The sequence below is a fragment of the Leopardus geoffroyi genome, chromosome C2 (assembly GCF_018350155.1).
Source record: "Leopardus geoffroyi isolate Oge1 chromosome C2, O.geoffroyi_Oge1_pat1.0, whole genome shotgun sequence".
Taxonomy (NCBI): domain Eukaryota; kingdom Metazoa; phylum Chordata; class Mammalia; order Carnivora; family Felidae; genus Leopardus; species Leopardus geoffroyi.
In genome coordinates, this window is record NC_059333.1 from 98,696,764 (window position 1) to 98,721,532 (window position 24,769).

A 24,769-nucleotide genomic window follows, 5' to 3' on the forward strand; every position below is an offset into this window, starting at 1 on the left:
TTTCCAAGAGTTGTCTGTTCCTTTTCAGTTACTCTGAAAGCATGTGGAAAGGTTTCTTTTTAATCTTTTTCTCAATTATATATTTTATTCTGCAATTCTTCCTCTCCCTCCTCCCACCACCTCATTTTTACTGTATGTTATATGCCAGGCACTGTGATCACCATAGAAATATTTAAGGGAACCGCTTTTGCGGGCGAAGAGAGGACAGAGACTCCGTAGAAATATTTAAGAAGACGTTATTTTTTCCTTTTGTGAACTTATGTGGTATGATGTAATAGATAAATATCAGAAGGTGATGTAAAATCAGTATTGTGTGAGCTGGTAGAGATCTACTTTGGGTATGAAGAGGGTACAGAGGATGGGCACCTCACACAGCCAGAGGGAAGAAGGCAAGGCAAGGTTCCTGGACCTTGAGAGTAACTTGGGATGAATCTAGAAGGAGAAGTAGGAGTCTGCCAGGTAAAGAAGATGGTAGAGGAGAGAAGGCCTCCTTGGTAAGGGAAACTCATGAGCAAAGATATGATATGAGGAACAGCTTGGAGTTTACTAGGGAACCTACAGATAGAGGCACTTCCTGATGTGCACTTTTGAATACCTAATACTTGCTAAAGATGTTTTATCAACAAGGGATGCTCATTACTGCTTATTCAGGCTCCTATTAGATTAGCTATATTTAGTTCTTTAGCTATGTTGTGCACAAAATAGCACATCTATCTGTTTGGGGTTGGCCTGGGGGAAAGGCTATGAGTCATTAGAATTATACACACCTGGGGTCATTTTCCAGCTCACCATGCCACCCACTCACCATGTGACCAGTCCTAAATTATTTAAATCATCAGAGCTTTTATTCCTCTGCCTTTAAAACAGAGGCAAAAATAGTTATGCTTTAGAGTTGATGTGAGGATTAAATGACATGTTTTTAAGATCCTTAGGATAATAAAAGCACAAACTAGCCCCTCAATAGATGGCAGTTATCACTATTATATTGGATGATATCAATGTTCATTTGTGTTTTGAAATATTAAATAAAATGTATTCAATTTTACTATTCCTAGAATAATAAAAATATGATTTAATGTATCTAAGTTACTTAGGCTGACATATTAGTCTTTTAAGTCATATTTTGCTCCTTTTTTAACAGGCAAAATCTCAAATATTATCCAATGTATTGGATGTTGCCCATCGGTTTATCAAGGATATTAATCCAGATGAACAGAAAGGGGAGAATAATTCTGTAAAAGAGATTAGTAAAAGTCAGCATAAACCCAGATCTCTTCCTCTGCAGGGGAGCAATTCTGAGGTAAGCTAAGTAAAATATAGTAGACATTTTCATGTCCTACATGATCATGGAGACTGTCAGTTATAGATGTAGCTAGAGCTACGGAGTTTTGCAGATTATTTTACCACATTGTTATTTAATGTTTGAATTTGTTTCTTTTTACAAATGAAAAATATCTTGACTGTAAAAATCCTTTTAAGGGGACTACTTTGATTCCACTGAATAGTGATTTTTTTATGAATGATTCTTTGACCATGTTGCTTTCTGGGCATTTCCACCATGTCAGGAAATGAATGAGTATTTGGGAGAAACACACACACACAAAATGCAATATAACAATTTTATTGTAGTCAGGATTTCAGAGAAGCTAAAAATACAAAACATTGCCAAGTTTTAGATGACAGGCAATTTATACTTATTTAAAATTGGATTTATGCAAATTTCTTAGTCATTATTCAGATTGGCTACTGATCCCATGATGTACTAGGTAAGCTTTCATCAGCTCATTTCTGCATTTTATATTAGACTTGTATTGATTCTTTAGAGAAACAAGCTTCCTCAAACTTGAATCTATGTAATTATCCTCACTCTTATAGATGCCACTCACCTTTGTTTCCACTGTAGTTCAGAAATAGTGAGAAACTTGGCGAAAGTCACCCAGCTGTTACTTGGTGATAGAATCAGACTTGAACTTCAGTTTGTTGAGTTCCAAACCCATGCCTACAGAACATGAAAGAAAACATGCGTTATGCTAGTAGGACCTCTCTCCCAACAAAGAAACAGTGTTTGAACTGTCCAGGAAAGTAGGTGTTTTTACATTGATTTTACTTTCTAGTAGACCTGTCACAGGTGATTGTGAAGAATCACTGAACAAGTTATAGCTTCATTATTATAACAGTAATGTGTTGAGGACTGACTATGTGCCAGGTACTGTTCTACATATTTTACATGTATTCTCTATTTCTCGCTCTCTCTTTTAATTTTTTAATGTTTATTTTTGAGAGAGAGAGTGTGTGTGTGAGCAGAGGAGGGAAAGAGAGAGGGAGACACAGAATCAGAAGCAGGCTCCAGGTTCTGAGCTGTCAGCACAGAGCCCAACTCAGAGTTCGAACCCATGAACTGTGAGATTGTGACCTGAGCCGAAGTGAGACGCTTAACTGACTGAGCCCCTCAGGTATTCTCTCTTTTTGTCCTTTCTTAATTTTTCCTTCTTTTTTTTTTTTTTTATCAGATGAGAAAATAGTGACAAAGATCAGTTTTTATAAATTGCCTAAGTTCCATTGACAGTGGAACTTAGATTTAAATTTAGGCTGTCTCCAAATTACTTGCTTTTAGCCACTACATAGAGGCTGTGGTTTTGAGGGTTTCTCCTTCATGCCTGCCGTTTTATCTAATTTATCTTATCAACAAAAATGGTGATAAATGAACAGCTAACAACCTTACACTAGTCATTGTGCTTAATATTTTAATTTGTCCAATAATCACAATAATCATATAAGTTTTCCATTATTATTTCCCCATTTAATGGATGACAGAGGCAGAGAGGAACTAAGTATCTAGCCCTACTAGAAAGCTTACTCCTCTTGTCCCCATAGGTGATGTATATGCTATGAAGGTCCTCCACTTCTTGTCCTAACTTAAAAGCTGTCAATTCAACAATTTCATCCAGATGTGTACATTAGAATTAGCTGGAAAAACGTTAAAGAAACACACATGACCAAGGTCAGCCACTTTTTGGGTGGGTCCCGAGCTGTGGTTTTAACAACTGCTCAGTAATCGTGATGTGAGTACTTCTGGTTGGACGTCCCTACTCTCAAGCCTTGGGTGTGCAGCTGGACTCAGGGCACACACTGAAGAGATAATTCCTTTATGTGCTTGATGCCCTTCTGGCCAAAGAACAGTGGTTCTCTAGCTATAACAAACATCAGAAGCACTGGGGGAGTTTGTTAAAATGTGGTCTCGGGGCGCCTGGGTGGCGCAGTCGGTTAAGCGACCGACTTCAGCCAGGTCACGATTTCGCGGTCCGTGAGTTCGAGCCCCGCGTCAGGCTCTGGGCTGATGGCTCAGAGCCTGGAGCCTGTTTCCGATTCTGTGTCTCCCTCTCTCTCTGCCCCTCCCCCGTTCATGCTCTCTCTCTCTCTGTCCCAAAAATAAATAAACGTTGAAAAAAAAATTAAAATGTGGTCTCTCATCTAGAAAGTGGGGATAGTATAACATATCTTGCAGGGATATCATGTGGCTTAGAGGGATAATGAATACACAGCACTGGGTTCCATGTACTCTTTCAAATTTCCTAGTCCCTTCAGAACTGGGCAGAGTCGTGTTGGGCTCTGAGTGCAAGTGGCATAGGGCAGTTCTGGGCTCAAACATTTATTTATTTTTATTTTATTTTTTACATTTATTTATTTATTTATTTATTTTTGAGAGACAGAGAGAGACAGAGCACAAGTGGGGGAGGGGCAGAGAGAGGGGGACACAGAGTCCGAAGCAGGCTCCAGGCTCCGAGCTGCCAGCACGGAGCCTGACGCGGGGCTCGAACTCACAAACCAGGAGATCATGACCTGAGCCGAAGTTGGACACTCAACCTATGGAGCCACCCAGGCACCCTGGGCTCAAACATTTAAAAGCCGATGTCCAAACCTCTGACTTTTCTTATCCTGCCACTACTGTGAGGAACCCAAGTATTCTGAAGGCTTAGCTGTAAAATAAAAATGTCTTATGTCTCCAATTCATTGGTTGGAAAGAAGCTGCCCTGGAGACTTCCTGGAATCACTGCATATTTAAACCATTTTGTAAGAAGCACTGAGATTTCAGGGTTTCTTCATTAGTGCAGTACAAATACATACACTCACATACTGATTACTGGATTCTCACTTCTAAAATTCAATATTTTCTTTTTTTACATTTTTTAATGTTTATTTTTGAGAGAGAGAGAGAGAGAGAGAGAGAGAGAGAGCGAGCAGGGGAGGGGCGGAGAGAGAGAGAGGGAGACACAGAATCGGAAGCAGGTTCCAGGCTCTGAGCTGTCAGCACAGAGCCTGACGTGGACTTGAACCCACGAACCGCGAGATCATGACCTGAGCCAAAGTCGGAAGCTTAACAAACGGAGCCACCCAGGTGTCCCTAAAATTCATTATCTTCACACTAAATTTACCTCTTCTCCGAAACCTATATAGATGTCACCATGGGTGACAGCATATCTTCTAGCTTTCCAGGTGAGCCAAGAGCTCTGATCTTCTGTAGTCCCTTTTCTTCTTCCTCTGCATGTCCAGTTGGTTACCATGTCTCATATAGTTTAGCATCTAAAAACTCTCTTGAATATTTGGTTACTTCTATCCTCATTTCTATGCCAAATACTGAAATTAGCTTTTTCTTGAAGTGCAATAGGCTTGTAACGTGGAAAATGGATTTCATTCTCTCCCTTTCTAGAAGTCAATAATGATTCCAATTTTCTTTTTATGTATTTCTTTACACAAATATTAATATGTTAGACGCTGCTCTGAAAATATACTTTCTACACTTAACAATGTGTTTTTTTTTTTATATAGGTACATTCTATAGCCTTCTCATTCCATATAGTGGTTACAAAACACCCCATTTATTAGATATTAAAATGACTTTAAAATCTAAAAATTTAAATTTTAAAATTTTAAATTAAAATATATAATTTCCACTGACCAACATTTATGCTATTTGGGTTTTTTGCCAGAGCAAACTATAGCATAAAGAATAATTTTGAAAAATATTGTTTTGCACATGTGTGTGTGTGTGTATGTGTGTGTATCCATATGATAAAATCCTGAAATTCCTAGTTGAAGAGGGTCATACATTTGTAATGTTGATAGATATTACCAATTAGCTGTAACATTTTAACTGGTTCCCTTGCATCCAAAGTCACTAATCCTTAATTTCTCTTTCTGCCACACTACTGTGTAGGACTCTTCTGTGGCTTTGTGTTTTCATTATGTGTAAGTCTAATTTCCTCTGTCTGGCAGCAGGATCCTTTATGATCTGCCCCAGAGTACGTTTTACACTTTATATTTTCTCATATCTTAATTTTTACTATTGCAGTGAAAACTGGTAACAGTTCCATGCCACTGTGCTGTTTGACTCCATGTTTTAGCGTATATACCATTTCCTGTCTCTGGAATTCTATCCCTGCCACCTTTTGCCCGTAAAAATCGTGTTTATCTGAATTAAATACCCATTTCTAGCACCTGTTTCTGTTGTGGACTTTTTAACCTGTGTTTCTGTGGCCAGCAGCTGGCACAGTGTCTTCAGACTCCCAGATGCTTTTTGTTAATACTTAAAATTTTGGACACATATTTAATACTCTTTTCTCAATTATACTCTAACAGTCTTCCCATTTATTTTGCAATTAAGGGGTGAACATAGAGGATTCTACTTTTGTATCTAGAAGATACACAATGGAGATTTAGTAATTTGATCAGTGTAGGTAAATCCACGTTGCTAATTCAGCATTGGTGTGGACTTTATTTTGCTTTATTTTCTTAATTTGGCTGTTTTCTCTGATTGACTGGATAACTGCCAAATGCTGCCTTTATTTTCTTCTGTGTGTTCACAGAGGATCTCTATTTTGTACGGAATTCACCCTTTCCTCATCATTATGCTAAGAAGCATGCAATGTTTCCTATACATTAATTAATTTGTTCGTTCATTCAACTGACTTTTAATGAGCATCTATTTCATGCCAGGCACTGTTCTTGGCACTGAAGAAAAAGACAAAGGGCTGGATCTCATTACATTCTAATGGGAAGAGACAGACAATAAATAAACATATAGAGTAAATTCACACAGAGATGCTGTTGGGAGAAAAATATAGCAAATAAGGGAATTGAAACTGGGGGACACCAAGGGGGTATATTTGTAGGGTCATCACCCATTCTCTGAGTAGGTGACAGCTGAACAGAGACCAGCTGAAATGAGTGCAATGGCTATGTGAAAATATGAAGTATCATTCCAAGTGTTAGATATGGCTAGGGCAGGCCCCTCAACAGAGTGTGCTTCATGGGCTCCAGGAGCTGCAGGAATGTAAATTTGGCTACAGCCCAGTGGGATGAAGTAGGAATTGAAGGAAGTGAAGTAAAAACAAACAAACAAACAAACAAACAAAGGGTTATGAGGTCCGTATGGTCTTATAGGTCCTAGTAGGAGGCTTCATAAGAGTTTCATAGAGTCATTGGAAGGTTTTGAACATAGGAGTGACATGATCAGATTCACATATTTAAAAAAAAAAAACTGCTCTAGGGGCGCCTGGGTGGCTCTGCTCAGGTCATGATCTCACAGCTTGAAGGCTCGTGGGTTCGAGCCCTGCGTCTGGCTCTGTGCTGACAGATCAGAGCCTGGAGCCTGCTTCCGATTCTGTGTTTCCCTCTCTTTCTCTGCTCCTCCCCTGCTCACGCTCTGTCTCTCTCTCTGTCTCTCTCTCTCTCTCTCTCTCTCTCAAAAATAAATAAGCATTAAAAAAAATCTGCTCTGTCTCCTGTGAAGGGGTTGCAGACAGCAGATTGGAGGAGTAGAGGAGTGAGATTCATGGCTATGCCGCTTTCCAGGGAGAACACTGGTAAATGACATGATGATAAATCCTCAGTTGAAAGCTCTAGTTTTTAACAATTTTTGAAGAGACCATTTATAATTGCTGATACAGTTTTAAAGAAATCAGTAAAGCATATAAATAAGTACAAACTAAAAACATTCCATTTTTAAGTTTAAAAGTAACCTATGATTCAAAATGCCTAATAATTAATGCTGCCTGTATTTTAAGATACAGAAAATTTAGTAAAGCACACTTAGATGGACTTTTAATTGGTTTAGGTAGACGTTCCAACCACAAAAAGAACAGAATGTTCAAATCCAAGAGATAGGCTCCTGTGTGAAGGGTCATTTGATGAAGAGGCTTCTTCCCAGTCCTTTCAGGAAGCTTTAAATCAATGGAGAACTGGACACCATGATGACAACGAGAGTCAGAACTTACGTGCGGCAAAAGCAGGTACAGCTATTTTTATGAACTGAATGTTATAAAATAAAGCTGAGTTTGTTTTACTTATCTCCATTCTCTGTGAGTATAACTGCAGTGTTCAAAAACTATTAGAACTGGGATAACAGTTCGATATAACTCCTTAAAGGAGTATTCACGGTACAACCAGCGGATAGTGGTTTAATATTTATGGAACCCTGACCTGAGCACTGGGGAGATTTGCATTTGTTTCCTGTGTAAATTCAGACTGTCAGATGAGTGGAGAATTGAATGCTTTCAGCTCCCCAACTCCTGGAAGAAAGTTTTGTCAGGACAACTGTTCCTTTATTGAGCTGTAATTATACATAAAACAAGAGGATCTGTGAGATAAAGAAGTAAATAACTTTTTTTATATGTGTCTTGAAAAAATATATTTCAAGGATTCCTATAAACTTAAGATTTATCTTATTTTTTTTCTGTTTGAGGGGATATTTCTTGTTTTTATTTTCCCTTGATGATTTTTGCACCCACATTCTAGATATCGAAAATTGGATGACTGAGGTGCATACTGTCTCTGCTTTACATTTCCTGGTATCTCTTGAGGAACATCATACTTTTAAGAGTATTTGGTTTATTGATTTTATTACTCAGAATCTTGTAGAGACTTCTAATAGCTTTTCACTGAAAATAAAATGTTAGGTAATACATTTCAATCAGCTTTCATCTTCATTGACAGTATCCAATTTTATTATTTTTATTTCATTTTTTTTTTTCAGGGCAGGAATTCTCCTGATTATTCATTCTTTATGTCAAGGTATCACATACCACCTTCCAATTAGAATTGGACTTTCTACTGAGTAATGTTCTCCTTGAAATATTTTTCCCCACACTTGTTCATGCCACATCAATTTTGTTAATATTTCCAAGATTTTATTTATATACTCTCTTTGTAGCATGTACCTTAATATAACTTTCATTGCCTATGTTATTTTATGTGCTTCTTATATGAACTTTCATATTTTGATGTATTTTTTACTTTTCTACTCTGATAGGGACTAAGTCTTCTATAAACGTACCTTTCTGATTGTCTACTTTGAAAGACATAGAGCTTAAAATAATAAAAGGACTGATCTGATAAATCAGATAAGGTCAAAGAAGAAAAAAAATTTCATAGTGGATATAACTACGTTATAAGAATAATATAATGATTATTTTAAATGATTTGGTTAGAACAAAAAGTTAACCAAGAAGAAAATGAAAATAACCCAATCCAACCATCTAGAGATAATCAATGTTAGCATGTTGTTACATATTTTTCAATAGACGCAGTGGCACAAACACACACAAGTATAAATGGGGTGACACTATATATGTTACTTGTAACTTTTTTGCTTAGATTCTGTCACGGATGACTTTACATATAAATGCAATTATACATCAATTATAATTGTTACTGTTGTATAATATTCTGTATGCCATTATGTATTTAATCAGAATTTTTTTGATGGATATTTTGTTTCTGATTCTCACTATTGTAAAATAAGTTATGATCACCATATCGGCTATTCATTTACTTGTACAGTTACCTTAAAATAAATTTATAAATGCAGAAATGTTGTGTCAGTGGTTGCTCAGGAGAAATCATTAAGATGAGGACTTTTGTTGATAGAAGTGATTTTTTTTTTGCCCCAGAGTATTATATATGACTATGCGTTTATTATATGTATATGCTTATAAATGCTTTTCTTTTTCCAAGACATTAAATGGATACAGAAAAATAAATATTTACAAAATTTGTATAGCTTATGGAGAAAAACAAAGCAGTAAGCACCATTCTTTCTCTTCTTTTCTCCTAAGAGATTGTCATTGATCTGGATTGAGTATTTCTTCTTCTTCTTCTTTTTTTTTAATTTCCTTGTAGTTTACTGCATATGTGTATCTCTAAACAATATATTGTTAAATTTGGATGTAGCAAGCAGAAAGCTAGTATATGTATTCTTTTGCACCTTGTTTATTTCACTCACTATTATTTACTGAGATTTATCCTTGAAGATGTGCATAGTTGTATTTTATTCATTTTTACTATTTGATAGTTTTCTTTTATATGCAAATACCACTATTTATTTAAATGTTGACGGTTTGGGGAGTTGATTCCCATTTTTCCATTACAAACAATGCCGTTATGAATATTTTTGTACAGATCTCCTGCTATGCATGTGCACACATTTCTAGGATGTCTGGTCCTGGGATTGAAATAGGTGGGTCATGGGATGTATATGTCTTCGACTATACTAGATAAAACTGAATTATTTACCAAAGGTTTTATATTGGTTTATACTTCCCTGCAGTATTTAAGAGGTTTGGTTGCCTCCCGTTATCATCAACACTTTGTCAGATTTTTAAATTTTTGTTGGTCCGTTAGAGATAAAATGGTATATTTACTCTGTGTAACTCAATACAAGTGTTATTGAGTATCTATTTATATGCTTCTTGGCCATTTAGCTTAGTAACACGTTTTGAATTCCCAAGTTTTCTATATTTTCTGTTATTGATTACTAACTTGAATTCATTTTATGTGAACTCCCAAGGCTCATTTCCTTCAGTGTGTGGAAGGCATGTTCTTACAGTGGCCTAGAAGGTTCAATGTAATCTGAAGTCCATTATCTCTGTGATCTCACTTCCTGTTACTCCCATCCTGGCTTACTCTGTTCCAGCTCCGCTGGCTGCCTGGCTGTTCCTCAAACACCTCATCAAACACATCAAAACATATGTTCACCTTAAGAGTTTGGCACTGTCTATTGAGAAAAACACCCAACATCCCGCTAATATGAACAAAGGGGCATCTCACACAAATTCTCACAAAAGGTAGCTAGAGAACCATGAAACGAGGGAGCAAACCAAGACCTAAGTTACGTATGTGGTGCTTTTCAAGGGAGATGAGTTTCGTAGATCCATGTGTTCTAGATTTGTTTGCTATAGGCAATTCTAAACAATGGCTATCCTGTTAAATGCATTAAACAGATGATATTCTCCATACATATCATTAATCTATTTGCCGGGTGCCCCGTTATTAACATCTTAACAAGCAAACTAACCCTGGTCACCCACCATCTTTATTTCCTGGGAATGTACCGTTGATAATGGGAGAAGGGTGAATCCCAGGCCAGATGCTATACCTTCTTCCTACTCATCACCTGACAGATCTAGGGGATCATCTCTCAAGCACAGTGGCTCTTCTCTATGACTAAACAAACAAACAAAAAAGCGAGTCCTCATTTTTAGTTTCAGTTATCCTGTCAAGAAATACTTTGTTTTGCCCTGGAAAGGGGGACCTGTAGTGGAGGGATCTCCTTTTGTTTATGTCCTTAACTTCTTTTCTTTCAGTTTAGTGCATTCTGATGGTGTTTCTCAGAATTTCCTCCGATTGCTTTCTTCAACACAGCTCTACTTTGTGGGGAGAATAGGGATAGTGTGACTTACATTCTTTTGGTTTATTTCTCTTGCTGGTATTAGGCTATTTCTGGAAGCTATTCACTAAAGGGTATGGTATGAGGTTGGGACTGTTCTCTAGTTTCAGTCTTCGAAAATAATTTTTCCCATCCTTACTACTTCTCTTTCTTCTCCTCCAACAGGATGGTCAGTTTGGAGAGATGGGTAGTATCTAAGAGGGTGGAAAGACTGGTAATCCTGGATTTATACTGCTTTCTTTCCCCAAAACTCCATCAGTTTTAAATATCTCTGAATAATGGTTTTAATTTAGTAGTACTTCAGAAACATCTTAAGCATCTGGAAGTGAATTGCCATGGAGATATAAATTCATGAGGACAGTTGTCTCCTCCAGGTGCCATTCTGAGTTATTTATTTTCCATTTCCCATAATGTGTAAATATTATTGTCAGTGGCTATGATACATACCTTTATGTGTGTGTGCATTTATAGAATATATAATGAATCTGCTTGTATTTATCTTTATCATTTAAAATAATTAGTTGCTTTTAAAAATGTTATGAATCATAAGATTCTTTCATTTCAAGGGATTATTGAAGAAAAATGTCTATACAGTCCTTTAATAAATTGCTAACATTTAATACTTGTGCATTTATTAAGCCTAGAACTATTGATTACATAGATAAATATCAAAGCATATTTGCTTTAAAATTGGTGACTGGTATATCTTGAGAGACATGGTCATTTATAGACAAGTTTACATTAATTTTTCACATTATACTTATTTTTATAGACTCATTGGGAGAATGTGAAGTACAAACTAATCTGAAAATTTGGAGAGAACCACTCAATATTGAATTTAAAGAAGACAGTCTTTCGTATATGGAAAAATTATGGCTTAAAAAACACAGAAGGTATTTTCTGAAATTTTGCATTATTAATAAGAAATATAAAAGCTGTTTATGTTCCTGGCTTGTGTGACATGCTTTTTTGTAGCAGTTTTATATGTGTGCTTCACATTTGCATAAATAATTTTAAAGCAATATTAAATCCCTATGAGGCTTCTACTGTTCTAATAAGGATTTAAATTTTATTTATGTATGTGATGGATCATTCATTTAGAGTTTGCTATAAAAAATGCAAATGTGTATGTGAGAAAAAGACACAAATATGGTATAGAATTTAAGAATAATAGCAAAAATAATGCAATAAATGAAAGATTACTTTGAAAAGGTATTGCTCTCATTTTTTACATTAGCATAGACTTGTGAGGCTCTATTTTTCAGAATCTACTTTTAATTATACCTTTAATATTATAGTGTTATTAACAGTATTCAATTATTTTACTCAAAGAGTATATCATTAGCTGTGACATTTCATAAATTGTTTAAAAGTCAAGCTATTAAATATTGGACTAAAATTATTACTAATTACATGTTAGAGTCATTCATAGTTGTTTTGTGGTCATATATGATCTGTATTGGGAGGTACCTTTAAAGGCTCACTTTGCCCTATAGTAGTACTGTTCACACTTCATTGTGCCGATGAATCACCTGCCGACTGTGGCAAGATACAGATTCTTCTTCCGTAGATCTGGGTGGGGCCTGGCACTCTGCATTTCTGAATTTCTAACAGCTCTCAGCTGATATTTGTGTAGGTAATTCTGCATTTTGAGGAGCAAGGTGTTGGAGGACCAGTCTAGAATGTACCTGAGGAGGGGTCATTAAGCCCTTGCTTCACCTTCATTCATACAAAACTATCTCCTGTAATGGCGCATTCCATTTTTGGAACATTCTGCCTGTTGTAGTATCTCCTAGTGAGCTGTAATTTGTTTCTGACTGGTTTCTAAACATGGTCTCAATTCTACCAATTAAGCCAATACAGAGCAACTTGAATTCCTCCTCTCCGAGGCATTCCTTCAGATTTTTGAAATCAGCCCTCATGTCTTCCTTGAAGTTTCTGTTTGACAGGTTAATATATGCCCCCATGCCCCTTTAACTGTTTTTCATGTGGCAAATTTTTTAAAAATTTATTTCAAAATAGGGCATACAGAAGAGTTGTAAAACAGTATGAAGATTTCCCACATATCGTTCATTCAGCTTCCCATAATGGCAACATCTTACATATCCATAGTGCATGTATCAAATCCAATAAATTAACGTTGGTACAATATTATTAACTAAACTACGGACTTCATTTGGATTTCACCAGTTTTTCTACTGTTGTCCTTATTCTACTTCAGGATCCAATCCAGGATCTCACATTGCCTTTTTTGTCATAGCTCCTTATCCATTATAGTTCCTCAGTCTTTTCTTGTCTTTCAAGACCCTGACATTTTTAAAGAGTACTTGCCAGATTTTTTATAGAATATACTCAACTTGGGTCTATCTGATGCCTTTTCATAATTAGATTGAGGTTATGCATTTGAAGGAAGAATAACACAGAGAGGATGTGCCCTTCTCAGTGTGGTATCACAGGATCATGCTGTCAGTGCATCTTATTACCAGGATGTTAACCTTGAGCCCATGGTTAACGTGGTGCTCACTGAATTGCTCCGCTGCACACTCATTCTTTTCCTTTTGTAATTAAGGTCTTGGGCTGTTATACAGAATACCATAGACCAGGTAGCTTATAAACACAAACACTCATTTTTCAGTGTTTAAGGCTGGAAATTCCAAGATAAAGGTGCCAGCAGATGCAGTATCTGGAGAGAGACAGCTCCCTGGTTCATAGATGGCCATCTTCTCACTGTGTCCTCACATGGCAGAAGGGACAAGGGGTCTCTTTCAGATCTCTTTTACAAGGGCACTAATCCCATTCATAAGGGCTCTGTCTGTATGACCTGATCACCTCCCAAAGGCCCACCTCCTGATACCATCACTTTGGAGTTAGGGTTACAACACTTGAAACATTCAGAACAGAGCTTTCTGCCCTGGCCCCAACAAGGTTCATGAACTTCTCATATGCAAAATATGTTCATTCCATTCTAAGAGCCCCCACATTTTCACTTATTGTAGCATCATCTCAAGTCTAAAGTTCATAGTCTCATCTAAATATCATCTAAGTCAGATATGAGTGAGATTCAATGTATTATTCATTCTGAGGCAAATTGTTCTCTAACTGTGAAATTATGAAATCAAACACGTTATTTGCTTCTAAAGTACAATGGTGGGACAGGCATGGGATAGATATTTCCATTCCAAATGAGAGAAATAGGAAAGAAGAAAGGAGTAGCAGATTCTAAACAAGTCTAAAACCCAATAAAGCAAATTCTATTTAACCTTAAGTCTTGAGAATTAGCCTCTCCATTGATGCTCTGCACTCCAGGGCCCGCTGAGATAGAGGTCCCACCTTCCAGACACACTAGAGCAGGGGTCCTGCCTTTCACACACACTGAGGCAGTGCTGGGACCCCAAGGCTCTGGGTGGCTTTGCCCCCATGGCTTTGGATGGCCCCATTCCTATGATGGTTCTGTGTGGGGTCACATGCTTGTGACTTTCTTGGGTGGGAATCATGTGGCTTGGCTAGCTTGGTGTTACAGGGGCATCCTTGCCCCTAGAGGTTCACTGGGCATTGCTCTAATGGGGTCTCCCTGCTGTGTGGCCTGCAGCTTTCTCTGCCTGGGATGGGAGGTATAGCCCTGATGATTTTTGAATTGCCTTTGGAGGTCATTTTTCCATTGTCTCTGACAGTGGAAAATGTGGCTTCTATTTAGATGGCTAATCTTCCTATCAGATGACCATTTGGCCATACACTTCCTGTTCTCTCCTGAATAGGCCCTCTCATTCTTTTCAATGTGTAAATTCTGATAAAATTCCAAATATTTAAGTTTTGTTTCTCTTTTGACTAACAATTCTGTCTTTAAGTCATTTCACCCTTGCGTTTTAGTATGAGCAGTCAAGAGAATCCAAGCCTTTCCTTCAATACTTTGCTTAGAAATTGCCTTAGCCACATAACTAATTTCATCCCTCTTAAGTTCTATCTTACATAAAACACTAGACACAAACACAATTCAGCCAAGTTCTTTGCAACTTTATTAATTAAAATTGCCTTTCCTCCACTGTCCAATAACATGTTATTGGACATTTGAAACCTTATTTCCATTTGAAACCTCAGCTGGATGGTGTTTACCATCCCTATTTCTACTGATACTCTGTTCAGGATTACTTAGATATTCTGTAAGAAGATTGAGGCTTTTCCTCAGTTCTCCTCTTTTTTGAGTCCTCACTGGAATTGCCTTTAAAGTTTCTTTCACAGCTATATAAGGTTTTTTTTAGTATGAACTTTAAACCCCTTTCAGCTTCTACCCATCATCAGTCAGTCAGTTCCAAAGCTGCTTCCACATTTTTAGCAGCACCCCACTTCTGGTTCCAGCTTCTTTCTTAGTCCATTTGGGATGTTGCAATAGAATAATATAAACTGGATGCCTTGTAAACAGCAAACGTATTTCTTAGAATTCTGGAGGTCGGAAGTCCAAGGTCAAGACACTGGCTGACTCAGAGCCTAGTGATAACCTGCTTCCTGGAGGCATCTATTTGGCTGTGTCCTCACATGGCTGTTTCGGAACTCTTCTACAAGGGCATCAGTCCCACATGGGGGCTGTGCCTTCATGACCTAATTACCTCCCACAGACCCCACCTCTTAATGCCATCACATTATGTATTGGGATTTTCACACATGAATTTTGAGAGGGGGTACAAACATTCATATCAGAGTGATTAATAAATGTTTTAGGGGAGATGCCTTGAGATGATACAAAATCTTCTTTTTACCTAAACTCTCCTCTACTACTTTTAGTATTTACCTGTGGAATTTTCCAGCAGCAGAATAACTAGTGATTTTCTATTTCCTTCATTTCTTCTATATTTATTAATTAGAATTCTTCAAGGAAGAATATGCCTACTTCCCCTTTCATTTGTTTATTCAGTTGTTTATTTGTGTGGACTCATGGATATGCATTTTTAATTAATATTAAACACTATTGTTATTTATTTTGTGACTCAAATAGTTCCTGCCTTGACCCCTGAGAGCTGTTTCAGGTTGACTCCCCTCTTCTTTCAATGCATCCTCATCCTTTTTTGTTTGTTGATTTGTTTGCTTTTAATATACCTTCATTTTTCTGGCACCCAACATGCATTTCTGTGCCCTAGCCCAGAAATAACTTCTCCAAGTAATCTTGATTCCTTTTTTTTGAAAATGGTATTAAGAAACCAAGATCTAGATTATAGAGGTGCTCATGGCTACGCAGGTAACACAGAGCCTAGGTCATCTCAGAGAACATCGAGGAAATATATGTATGTGTACTTACCACTATACTCACATAGCCAAATTTATTTCTGTATCTATATACCTGGGTATCTATTGAGGTAAACATGAAGTACACTCCTATTTGACTCCAAACCAGCATCACATCCTTTCTTTGCTTATTTGTGGTTACTTTCACCTACAATGAGAATCCTGGCTCTCATTATCTATGATATATTTACTCATTTATCAGCCCGTGTGTGTGTGTGTGTGTGTGTGTGTGTGTGTGTGTACAGTTTTTCCAGAATTTCAAACTAATATTACTGTGAGAAACAAATTTACCAACTAGAGTGCATTATTTGTATGTAGTGTTTTTATCTTTAGCCTACAGTATCTAGTCAAAAACTTTTTCTCCAAAGTTTCTGAGGCCATGGTGCTCATTTCTTTCCTACCTCCATTAGAGTAGCTCTGCCATTCCCTGGGTTATGTCCACATCCTGAGTACTTTTTAAAAATTGAATAGCATAAACTTGTGTACAGTTCTATGGATTTTTACAAATGCCTGGAGTCAAATATTCATCATAGCACCAAACAGCACAGTTCCATCAGCTCCAAATTCCCTTTTGCTTCCCCTTTATAGTCAACACTTCTTCTCCAACACAAGGCAACCATTGATCCATTTCCATCCTTATACATTTGCCTTTTTCTGAATGTCATATAAGTGAGATCATACAATAATGTAGCCTTGTGTGTCCTTTATTTAGCAAAATGCATTTAAGTGCCATCCGTGCTCTTCAGTGAATCAAAATCCATTCCTTTTTATTGTGGGCCAGAATTTCATCATCCTGATGTACAGTTTATCCATTAATCTGTTGAAGAACATCCTGCTGATTTCTAGCTTTTGACAATTACGACTAAATCTGTTAGAAACATTTGCAAATGGGTTTTTGTTTGAATATCAGTTTTTAATTCCTTGGGTAAACACCTGGGGCCGGGCTGGCTAGATTGGTATGTGTATATTTATCTTTATAAATATACCGCCAGACCCTGTCTGCAAAGTGACTGCACAGCTTCCACACCTTCCTGCAATGTATGAGTTCTAGTTGCCCTCCATCTTTGCCAGTGCCTGGTATCTTTGGGGTTTTTTGTTTGTTTGTTTGTTTGTTTGGTGCTGGTCATTTTCCGAGGTGTATGGTTGTATCCCGTTGTGGCCTATGGTTCATTCATATACTGTTCTAGTCTAGTTATTCCTATGGAACTGCTGTCCAAGCTGTCTATAGCTCTTATAAAGTGTCATGCCCATACCAGTCTTTTAGGTCTGAAGCTCATTAGTGTGTACCTGTCAGTTAGTCCGCGTTCAATAAATACTTGTTTACATTTTCAGGAAAATCTGGTGAGGGAGTCTTCCTCTAAGAGACGTTTCATCCTTTTATTTACACGGCATGATCTTTCGAGCAAGCACTGGTGCCAGGGTCCCAATATCCAGAATACAGACTTATTTCATTGAGTAACTAGTTGTTTGTTCATGGGCAGATCATTTAAACTCTCTTGGTCTATGTTTTCTCATCTGCAAAATACTGAATTTAGAATAAACAGTCAATAGTTCCAGTACTCTGTTGCCTAGATTCTATAAGCCTTTGGTTCAGGGCTTTGCTCATGAAATTAAATAAATTTTTACTTCACAAAGAAGGAGTATCTGAATAATAGTAAACTTATGTGCATCTATGATTGAACTTTTTGTATACTATATCCGTGTCAAACTGGAAACAGGTTCCTGGCGGCCACGTGCCAGTTTGTTTTGACCTTTACTCTTTATATTTTCCATTACTTAATTAAATTATAGATGTAAGATGGTACGCTCATGAAATTTGTCAAGACACAAAGCTGAGTAATATATAAATATTTTGGAGTGTTCTGATATGTACATTATATATATTGGGAAAATTCACATAGCCATAGATTGTCAGATTATCAAATCTTACTGCCTTTGCAAATTGTGAGAGAGGCCATGCAGAGTAATGGTTAAGAACATTGACTTGGGGAGGCGGACTCCTTGGGTTCAAATCCTCTTCTGTATTTACTACCTAAATGATTGTACAAGTTGGTTTACTTCTTCGTGCCTCAGTTTTCTCATACGTAAAATTAAGATAACACGCATGCCTAATTAATATAGCTGTTAATCTTTAATACCCCAGATTCGTTAGAACAGAGCCTCATACATTTTAAGCTTTGTGTCAATGCTACCTGTTAATATCAGTAAGAAAGTCCTGACTTTTACACGGGGACTCCATGAACTGGCATGGTCTGGAAGGGCTGTAGCTATTTATATTCTTGACTAAAAGGTGCCACCTTACCAAGAATTGGGAAATAGCCTATGAAACCAATGCATAATCCTGACCTCTGAGAATTCCTGTGTTTTGTTGCCTTCTATACGAGATGGGCCATATCAAACTTCATTAACTGGGTGATAGATGCCATAGCTGGAACACACTACATTAATATTGGGAAAGCATATTTTATCACCCTGCTGGCTTGGTTAAAGTTCAGGAAAATGTCTTTAGTTTGCCTTGGGACCTATCAACATAATACCTAAGCGGTGATGCACAACACACATTCACAAATTAACTTTTTAAATAGTGTGGTATGTCAGGGACTCCATGTGGCTTGTAGGAACACTTACTTTTGTCTTAACTTTGATTTTCATCCTAAATGAAAAACAGTAGGACATGCAGTTGAAAACTCTTGTATGATGTTAATTTGATTTACAAAATTATTTTAATAGATGAAGACTCTGTTACACAGTCATACTTTTCTTCCATCAATCAGAAGTATAGCTTTGGTTTCATCATTAGTTTTGTATGCTCATTCATTTGTGAAATAAATCAAGATCTTGCCTGGGAAAGTTTCAGGTAATGTATTTTAGTCTTTTAATTGCTTCTCGTTCTGTAGAACTCCACAGGAGCAACTTCGAAACATGCTGCCAGATGCATTCACACCTCAATGTAACACTGCTGGTGAGGCACAGTGTTCCCAGAATGAAAGTGATGAAGACAGTGATGGTTAGTTCAGTCTTGATTAGATATTTTCTCATTTATTATTTCAAATTTCAAACACTAAGCATTTGTTAGCATCTGCTTTTTTGTTTTGTTTTGTTTCGTTTCGTTTTACTATATTACCCTCAACTGGACTCTGCACCCTTTATCTGTAGCTCAAAATTAAGCACACACTCCTTCCCATTTGATAGATTTACTTTGCCTTAAGTTAAATAGTTGGTTTTTTTTAAGTTTATTTGTTTATTTTGAGAGAAAGTGTGAGCAGGGGAGGGGCAGAGAAAGAGGGAGAGAGAGAATCCCTAGCAGGAGAATCCCTCCGTGCCTGGTGGAGCACGGGGCTCAATGCAGGGCTCAGTCCCTGACTGTGAGATCATGACCTGAGCTGAAATCAGGAGTCAGATGCTTGATTGACTTAGCCACCCAGGCATCCCTAAATGGTTGTACTTAAACGTTGAATGTTAAGAAAATGTGTGTTTTACTTGAGCTCGGGAAACTGACAGCATATATGTATTAGTGTGGGTACACAAGAGAACGTTATTCTCTTATTGTTGACTATGTTATTTGAAGATAGGGAATTATCAGGTGAAGTATATCCTTTAATGACATTATTTCCTAATCTTATTTCCTAGTTGAGGAGACCAAACAATACCCAGCACTTTTTCTGCCAGTAGAAGAATTTAAAATAGAGAGACCCGAGCCATCTCTAAATATAGTTGAACTGGATGAGGTAAGTGTATAATGACTACCCTATTACTTAGCAAACAAGAAATTCAAAACATATAGTTATAACTACATATTATTTTCAACAATATTTTTTAATTAAGCATTGTTGGGGAAAAATCTACAAGAGTTTGAATTTAAACATGCTGATAGGAATAAAATGGTATTGTTTTTAATGTAGGCAGTAAATTTGTGAGCTGAATTGATATTGTGCTATTTTTGGAAACATGTAGTATGGGAGATGAGAAGACATTTTATTCTCTTAACTTATAGAAATGTAGTTTAGTGCTTGTTTTATTTAGCCCTTTATGTTATCAGTCTTTTAAACAAAAATTGGTCTCCTTATATGGTGTCTATTTAATATAATTTGTATATATGTAGTTTCTTGAATGTCATCTAGTATTATTTTTTATTTAAAGAAAAAATAGTACTAAGATTTAAGGGATTTAGTGTAATAACTTGAATACAAACCTCTAGAAGACACAAAATAGAATCACCTGAAAGTTGAGCCAGTCAGAGCTGGAGCTTTAGGATGAAGGTTTAAGTTGGGACAAACTCAGCACATTTCTGATTTTCCAGTCATCTAGTAGCTGAATCTACTACTTGTCCTCGATATTCCTCTTCCTGTGATTGTCACAGAAAAAGGCTAGAAGGGAGGAAGTACCTCTCTAAATACTACTTTCTTCTTTAGGTTAATAGCTTCTGCTCTGTGTGTGTGTGTGTGTGTCTGTGTGTATGTGCGCACGCTCCTAGCCACATTTTTATTTCCCCTCTGGATAAATTAAGATACTGAACAAATAAGCACATGTGCTTACATATGTGTGTGTGTTCTTGGCATTAATTAGTTGATGCGCAGAGTAACCTTGTAATATGCTGGCCAGAGAACTAAAAACACCTCAGTCACTAGCCTACTTTGCACTCAGTAGTTACATAGTAAAACACCTGTTAACTGTTGTTTCTAGGTGTGATAGTAGTAATGACATGACTGACACAGCCATGCCCCCAACAAATATTTATTGCATTAGTTCTCCTGGAATTGTTCTGTGGTACATAGTCAGAAAGCACATGACATTGCTTGTAGGGAGAAAATTCTCTAAATATTATGTACAGGTTAGATGGTTAATGTATAATACATTTATTGAACATACTAATATTATACTACATACATTTAATAAGACTTATGAAGAGGAATTTGAAGAACCAGGAAACACAGTGCCCTACAAAGTTGAGTTAGCAGATGTAGACAGTCAACAAAGGTAAGATATTTCTAAATCGCTTTTGATGTTTACTAAAAACCTACCCAAGAAATCAGCTATCTCTTTACACTGGATCTTAGCCAAAAGGCCGAGAAGCGATTCAACTATCTCTTTAAATGAGAAATTCGTGGTGTAAAAAACATGACTTCGATATTAGAATATATTTTACTAAAGCCATGTTTAAATTTGTGCACAATATTTCTAACATTTGCCAATATTCAATAATTAGAAAAGTGACTATAATGATACGTGTATACTCTTACCTAATATCTGGATTATTTAATAGATACTTGTAAATTTAGCGTTATTATTTGAAATGGCTTACCAAGGATGATATATTTCGTATGAGCTTTCTTTGTATTTCCATTTTCTATGAACCCTAAATAAAAACAGATATATTAATGATTAGTTTGAGAGAGAAAAAGATGTCCCAGACTATAGATTACTTTCCAGGTAGAGTTTACTATGTGATGAATTAAGTAAATGAAGCATGAAGCATAACAGTTCACTTTGTAACTATTTTTATAATTTTGTCATTTCCAAGTGAAAAATAACATCTAGCTCTGTTAGTAATGTTAAAAAGTACTCCAAGTCTCCTTTGCTGTTGAAATCTTAGCTAGAGTTTCATGTATTTTGACTACAAAGTATTAAATTGGGCAAACAGCAGAGTGAAGTTCCTACTAAGTAGCCCCAACCCCATTTTTTGTTTATATGTTCAGATCAACTTAGAGTCTGTCAGCATTTTGGAATAGCAGTGGGCCTAAGTGATGCTCTTGGACCTGAAAAGCCCCATGTTTGAACACATAGACTCACATATCTAGAAGCAAATGTGCTTTTGGCAGGAGACAACCTTTTGGTCAGTAGATAAGAATTTTGTATGGATTACCTAAGGAAATGAATGACATTTATGCTCTCTAATTTGATTCCTTTATATATCCTATCACAAGTTCTGCTTTGACCTCCATGTTATAGAAGCCAGAGAAAGTTACTGATGATGGTTTGGCAATAGTTTTGCACTTTGGGTTTGGAGGTGTCCATGGAGTTTCTTCTTTCCTAAGAAGAATCATAAAGGATCATAAGTGGCACAGGAGCATAATCCAGGAGCTTTTATTGTGGTGCTATGTAAAGCTTACATAAATATCGGGTATTATTAAATATATTATTCAATTTATAGAAAATGTTTAAATTGTACATATGTTAGTATATAGTAATCATCATTAAAAACTGAAAATTTGACTCTGATAGTTCAAATGAAAAGTTTATGTAAGTACTAAAACCTTGATTTCATCAGATTTCAATGAGCTTGAAAAGGTAACTCTCCATTTTTAGAAGAAAGAATATAAGGAACCAAACATATTTCAGAATGTTTGTTTTAAAGAGAGAGAGAGAGAGAGAGAGAGAGAGAGAGAGAGAGAGTGTGTGTGTGTGTGTGTGTGTGCAGGCAAGCAGGGGGAGAGGGGCAGAGGGGGGAGGAGAGAGAATCTTAAGCAGGCTCCATACTCAGCGCAGAGCCTGACATGAGGAACTCGATCCTCTGACCCTGCGATCATGACCTGAGCTGAAATCAAGCATTAGATGCTCAACTGACTGAACCACCTGGTGCCCTAGAATATTTTTTTAAGGAAGCTCTTAATTGACATTGTTGACATTGTTCAGTTAAATCTGATTTGGTCCAGTTACCTGTGTCTTTAAACCCAAATACTATTTAGTTACTTGTGGTTTAGAATGTGTCCACAGTAAGGTTAAAAAAAATATTAAATTAATGTAAACAAACCTATTCCTTAAAGGTTGTATTGTATTTGTTTTAATAAGCTGGGACTTTTTACTTTCTTTTTTTATCCTTTCTTTCAACTCTTTTCTTTTGCTGTCCCTAAACATGAAAGTTGCACGTTTCATAATTATCAGAATACTTTTCTATATGAAAATGACATTCATCAACATCATGTTTTCACCAAGGGAAAAGCAGACCTCTTACATCTTCATCTGAACAACAGCTCTTCCTCCTGTAAAAATAACTCAAAAGGTAACTTTTTTTTCTTATGGATCAACATGATTAACAACGAATGTTGGTAATTTAATAAAACCAGGTAGGTATTTCACTATGTAAAAGCTTTACCTATTTTGCTGTTCATTTAAACCCCACAAAATTTGGTGCTTAGAAAACCTTGGTTGAAAATACATAGTTTTCTAGCAAATACCCTTTTCAGTCAGTGGACAACAGTGTTTGTATCCAGAAGAAAAAACTGCCTGTGTTGGTTGCTACCTCTAAAAGTTATTATGGACTGAGAAAGCAGCATTTAAAAGATTACATAGATATGCCTTTAGTGACAAAAATCTAATTGGCATCCTGTTGCCCTCCCTTGCGTTAAATCTTCTCCCCAAATATTCAGTTTTGATGTAAAGGTTTACATAAGTGATAAAACCAAACCAAAATAAACCATCCTGTTTATATATCTACATTATTACTAGTAGTTGCCTTAGAATTTATAGATTAGGATGCTGTGTGCAAATGTCTGGCTTCAATTTCCAGATGGTGAGAGCACCACTTAAAGATAGTCACAGTAAATTATCCTGGCTTGGAAGTCAGATTTCATTTCCATTTCTGCCTTAAATCATTGTGTGACCTTGAACATGTCACTGCTTTCTTAGATCGCATTTTCCTAAGCTAAAACATAGGAATTAGATTACTTCTAATCTGCTTTTCAAATATTATTTCTAATCTATTTAGTATTTTCGGAAAAACTAATAAATATATCTTGTGTGAAGGACTTGAGAGATACTTGAGAGCATTATTTAAAATAGCTAGTTATAAAACTGATGATTACCTTCTGATTGGGGAGTAGATGGTAGAGAACTGTGATTTGTGGTCATCCTGCTGGACTTGACATCTTCAGCCAATAAGCCTATAAATTATTATGACCAACTATGAGCTATATCCACATGGGAATTTAGGACTTTACAGGGCTCCAGACCTAGTCCAGAAGATATTTTTTGATCTACATGGAACATTGTGTCCCAGTTACCTTTGGGGAAATGCTGAATATAAATACCCATTAAGTGTTACTTTAGGGGAGCCTGCATGGCTCAGTCGGTTAAATATCCAACTTCAGTTCAGGTCATGATCTCGTGGTCCGTGGGTTCGAGCCCCACCTTGGGGTCTGTGCTGACAGCTCAGAGCGTGGAGTCTGCTTCAGATTCTGTCTCCCTCTCTCTCTGCCCCTGCTCTATCTCTCTCTCTCTCTCTCAAAATTAAACATTAAAAAAAAAGTGTGACTTTAAAGATGCTTGATTTATTTATAGACTTTATTTTTTAGAGAAATTTTAGGTTCACAGCAAAATTTAGCAGGAAATACAGATTGTTCCTATACACACACACAGACACACACACTCTGCCTTCTCAAACTCATAGCTTCTCCCACAGTCAATGTCCCAACCAGAGTAATACATTTGTTACAATGAATAAACATGCATTGACACACCATTATCACCAAAAGTCCATAGTTCACAAGGGTTCCCTCTTGGCGTTGCACATTCTGTGGATTTGGACAAATTTATAATAACCTGTATTCATCATTATAGTATTATAAAGAAATAGTTTTAGTACCTTTAAAATACTCTGTGCCCTGCCTTTTTATATTACCTCCCTCCCACCTAATTCCTGGCAACCACTGATATTTTTACTATCTTTATGATTAAGCCTTTTCCAGAATGTCACATAGCTGGAATGATACAACATGTGATCTTTTCAGATTGGTTTTTTTTCACTTAGTAATATACACTTAAAGGTGACTCTGT

General features: G+C 36.6%; 1 protein-coding gene across 4 annotated transcripts in view; it reads left to right on the top strand.

Annotated features, from left to right (window-relative positions):
* Positions 1-24,769, top strand: part of ZBBX (zinc finger B-box domain containing) — a 105,014-nt gene that overhangs the window by 46,542 nt on the left and 33,703 nt on the right. For all 4 annotated transcript variants that reach the window (XR_006718540.1, XR_006718538.1, XR_006718539.1 and 1 more), the window contains exons 5-11: positions 1,142-1,300; positions 7,115-7,289; positions 11,496-11,616; positions 18,895-19,004; positions 19,628-19,725; positions 20,895-20,974; positions 22,858-22,997. Coding sequence is in view for 1 of the 4 variants with exons in the window: in XM_045503059.1 (XP_045359015.1) it covers positions 1,142-1,300; positions 7,115-7,289; positions 11,496-11,616; positions 18,895-19,004; positions 19,628-19,725; positions 20,895-20,974; positions 22,858-22,997 (883 nt within the window). In the remaining 3 variants the exon portion in view is untranslated. The remainder of the gene's footprint in view (positions 1-1,141; positions 1,301-7,114; positions 7,290-11,495; positions 11,617-18,894; positions 19,005-19,627; positions 19,726-20,894; positions 20,975-22,857; positions 22,998-24,769) is intronic.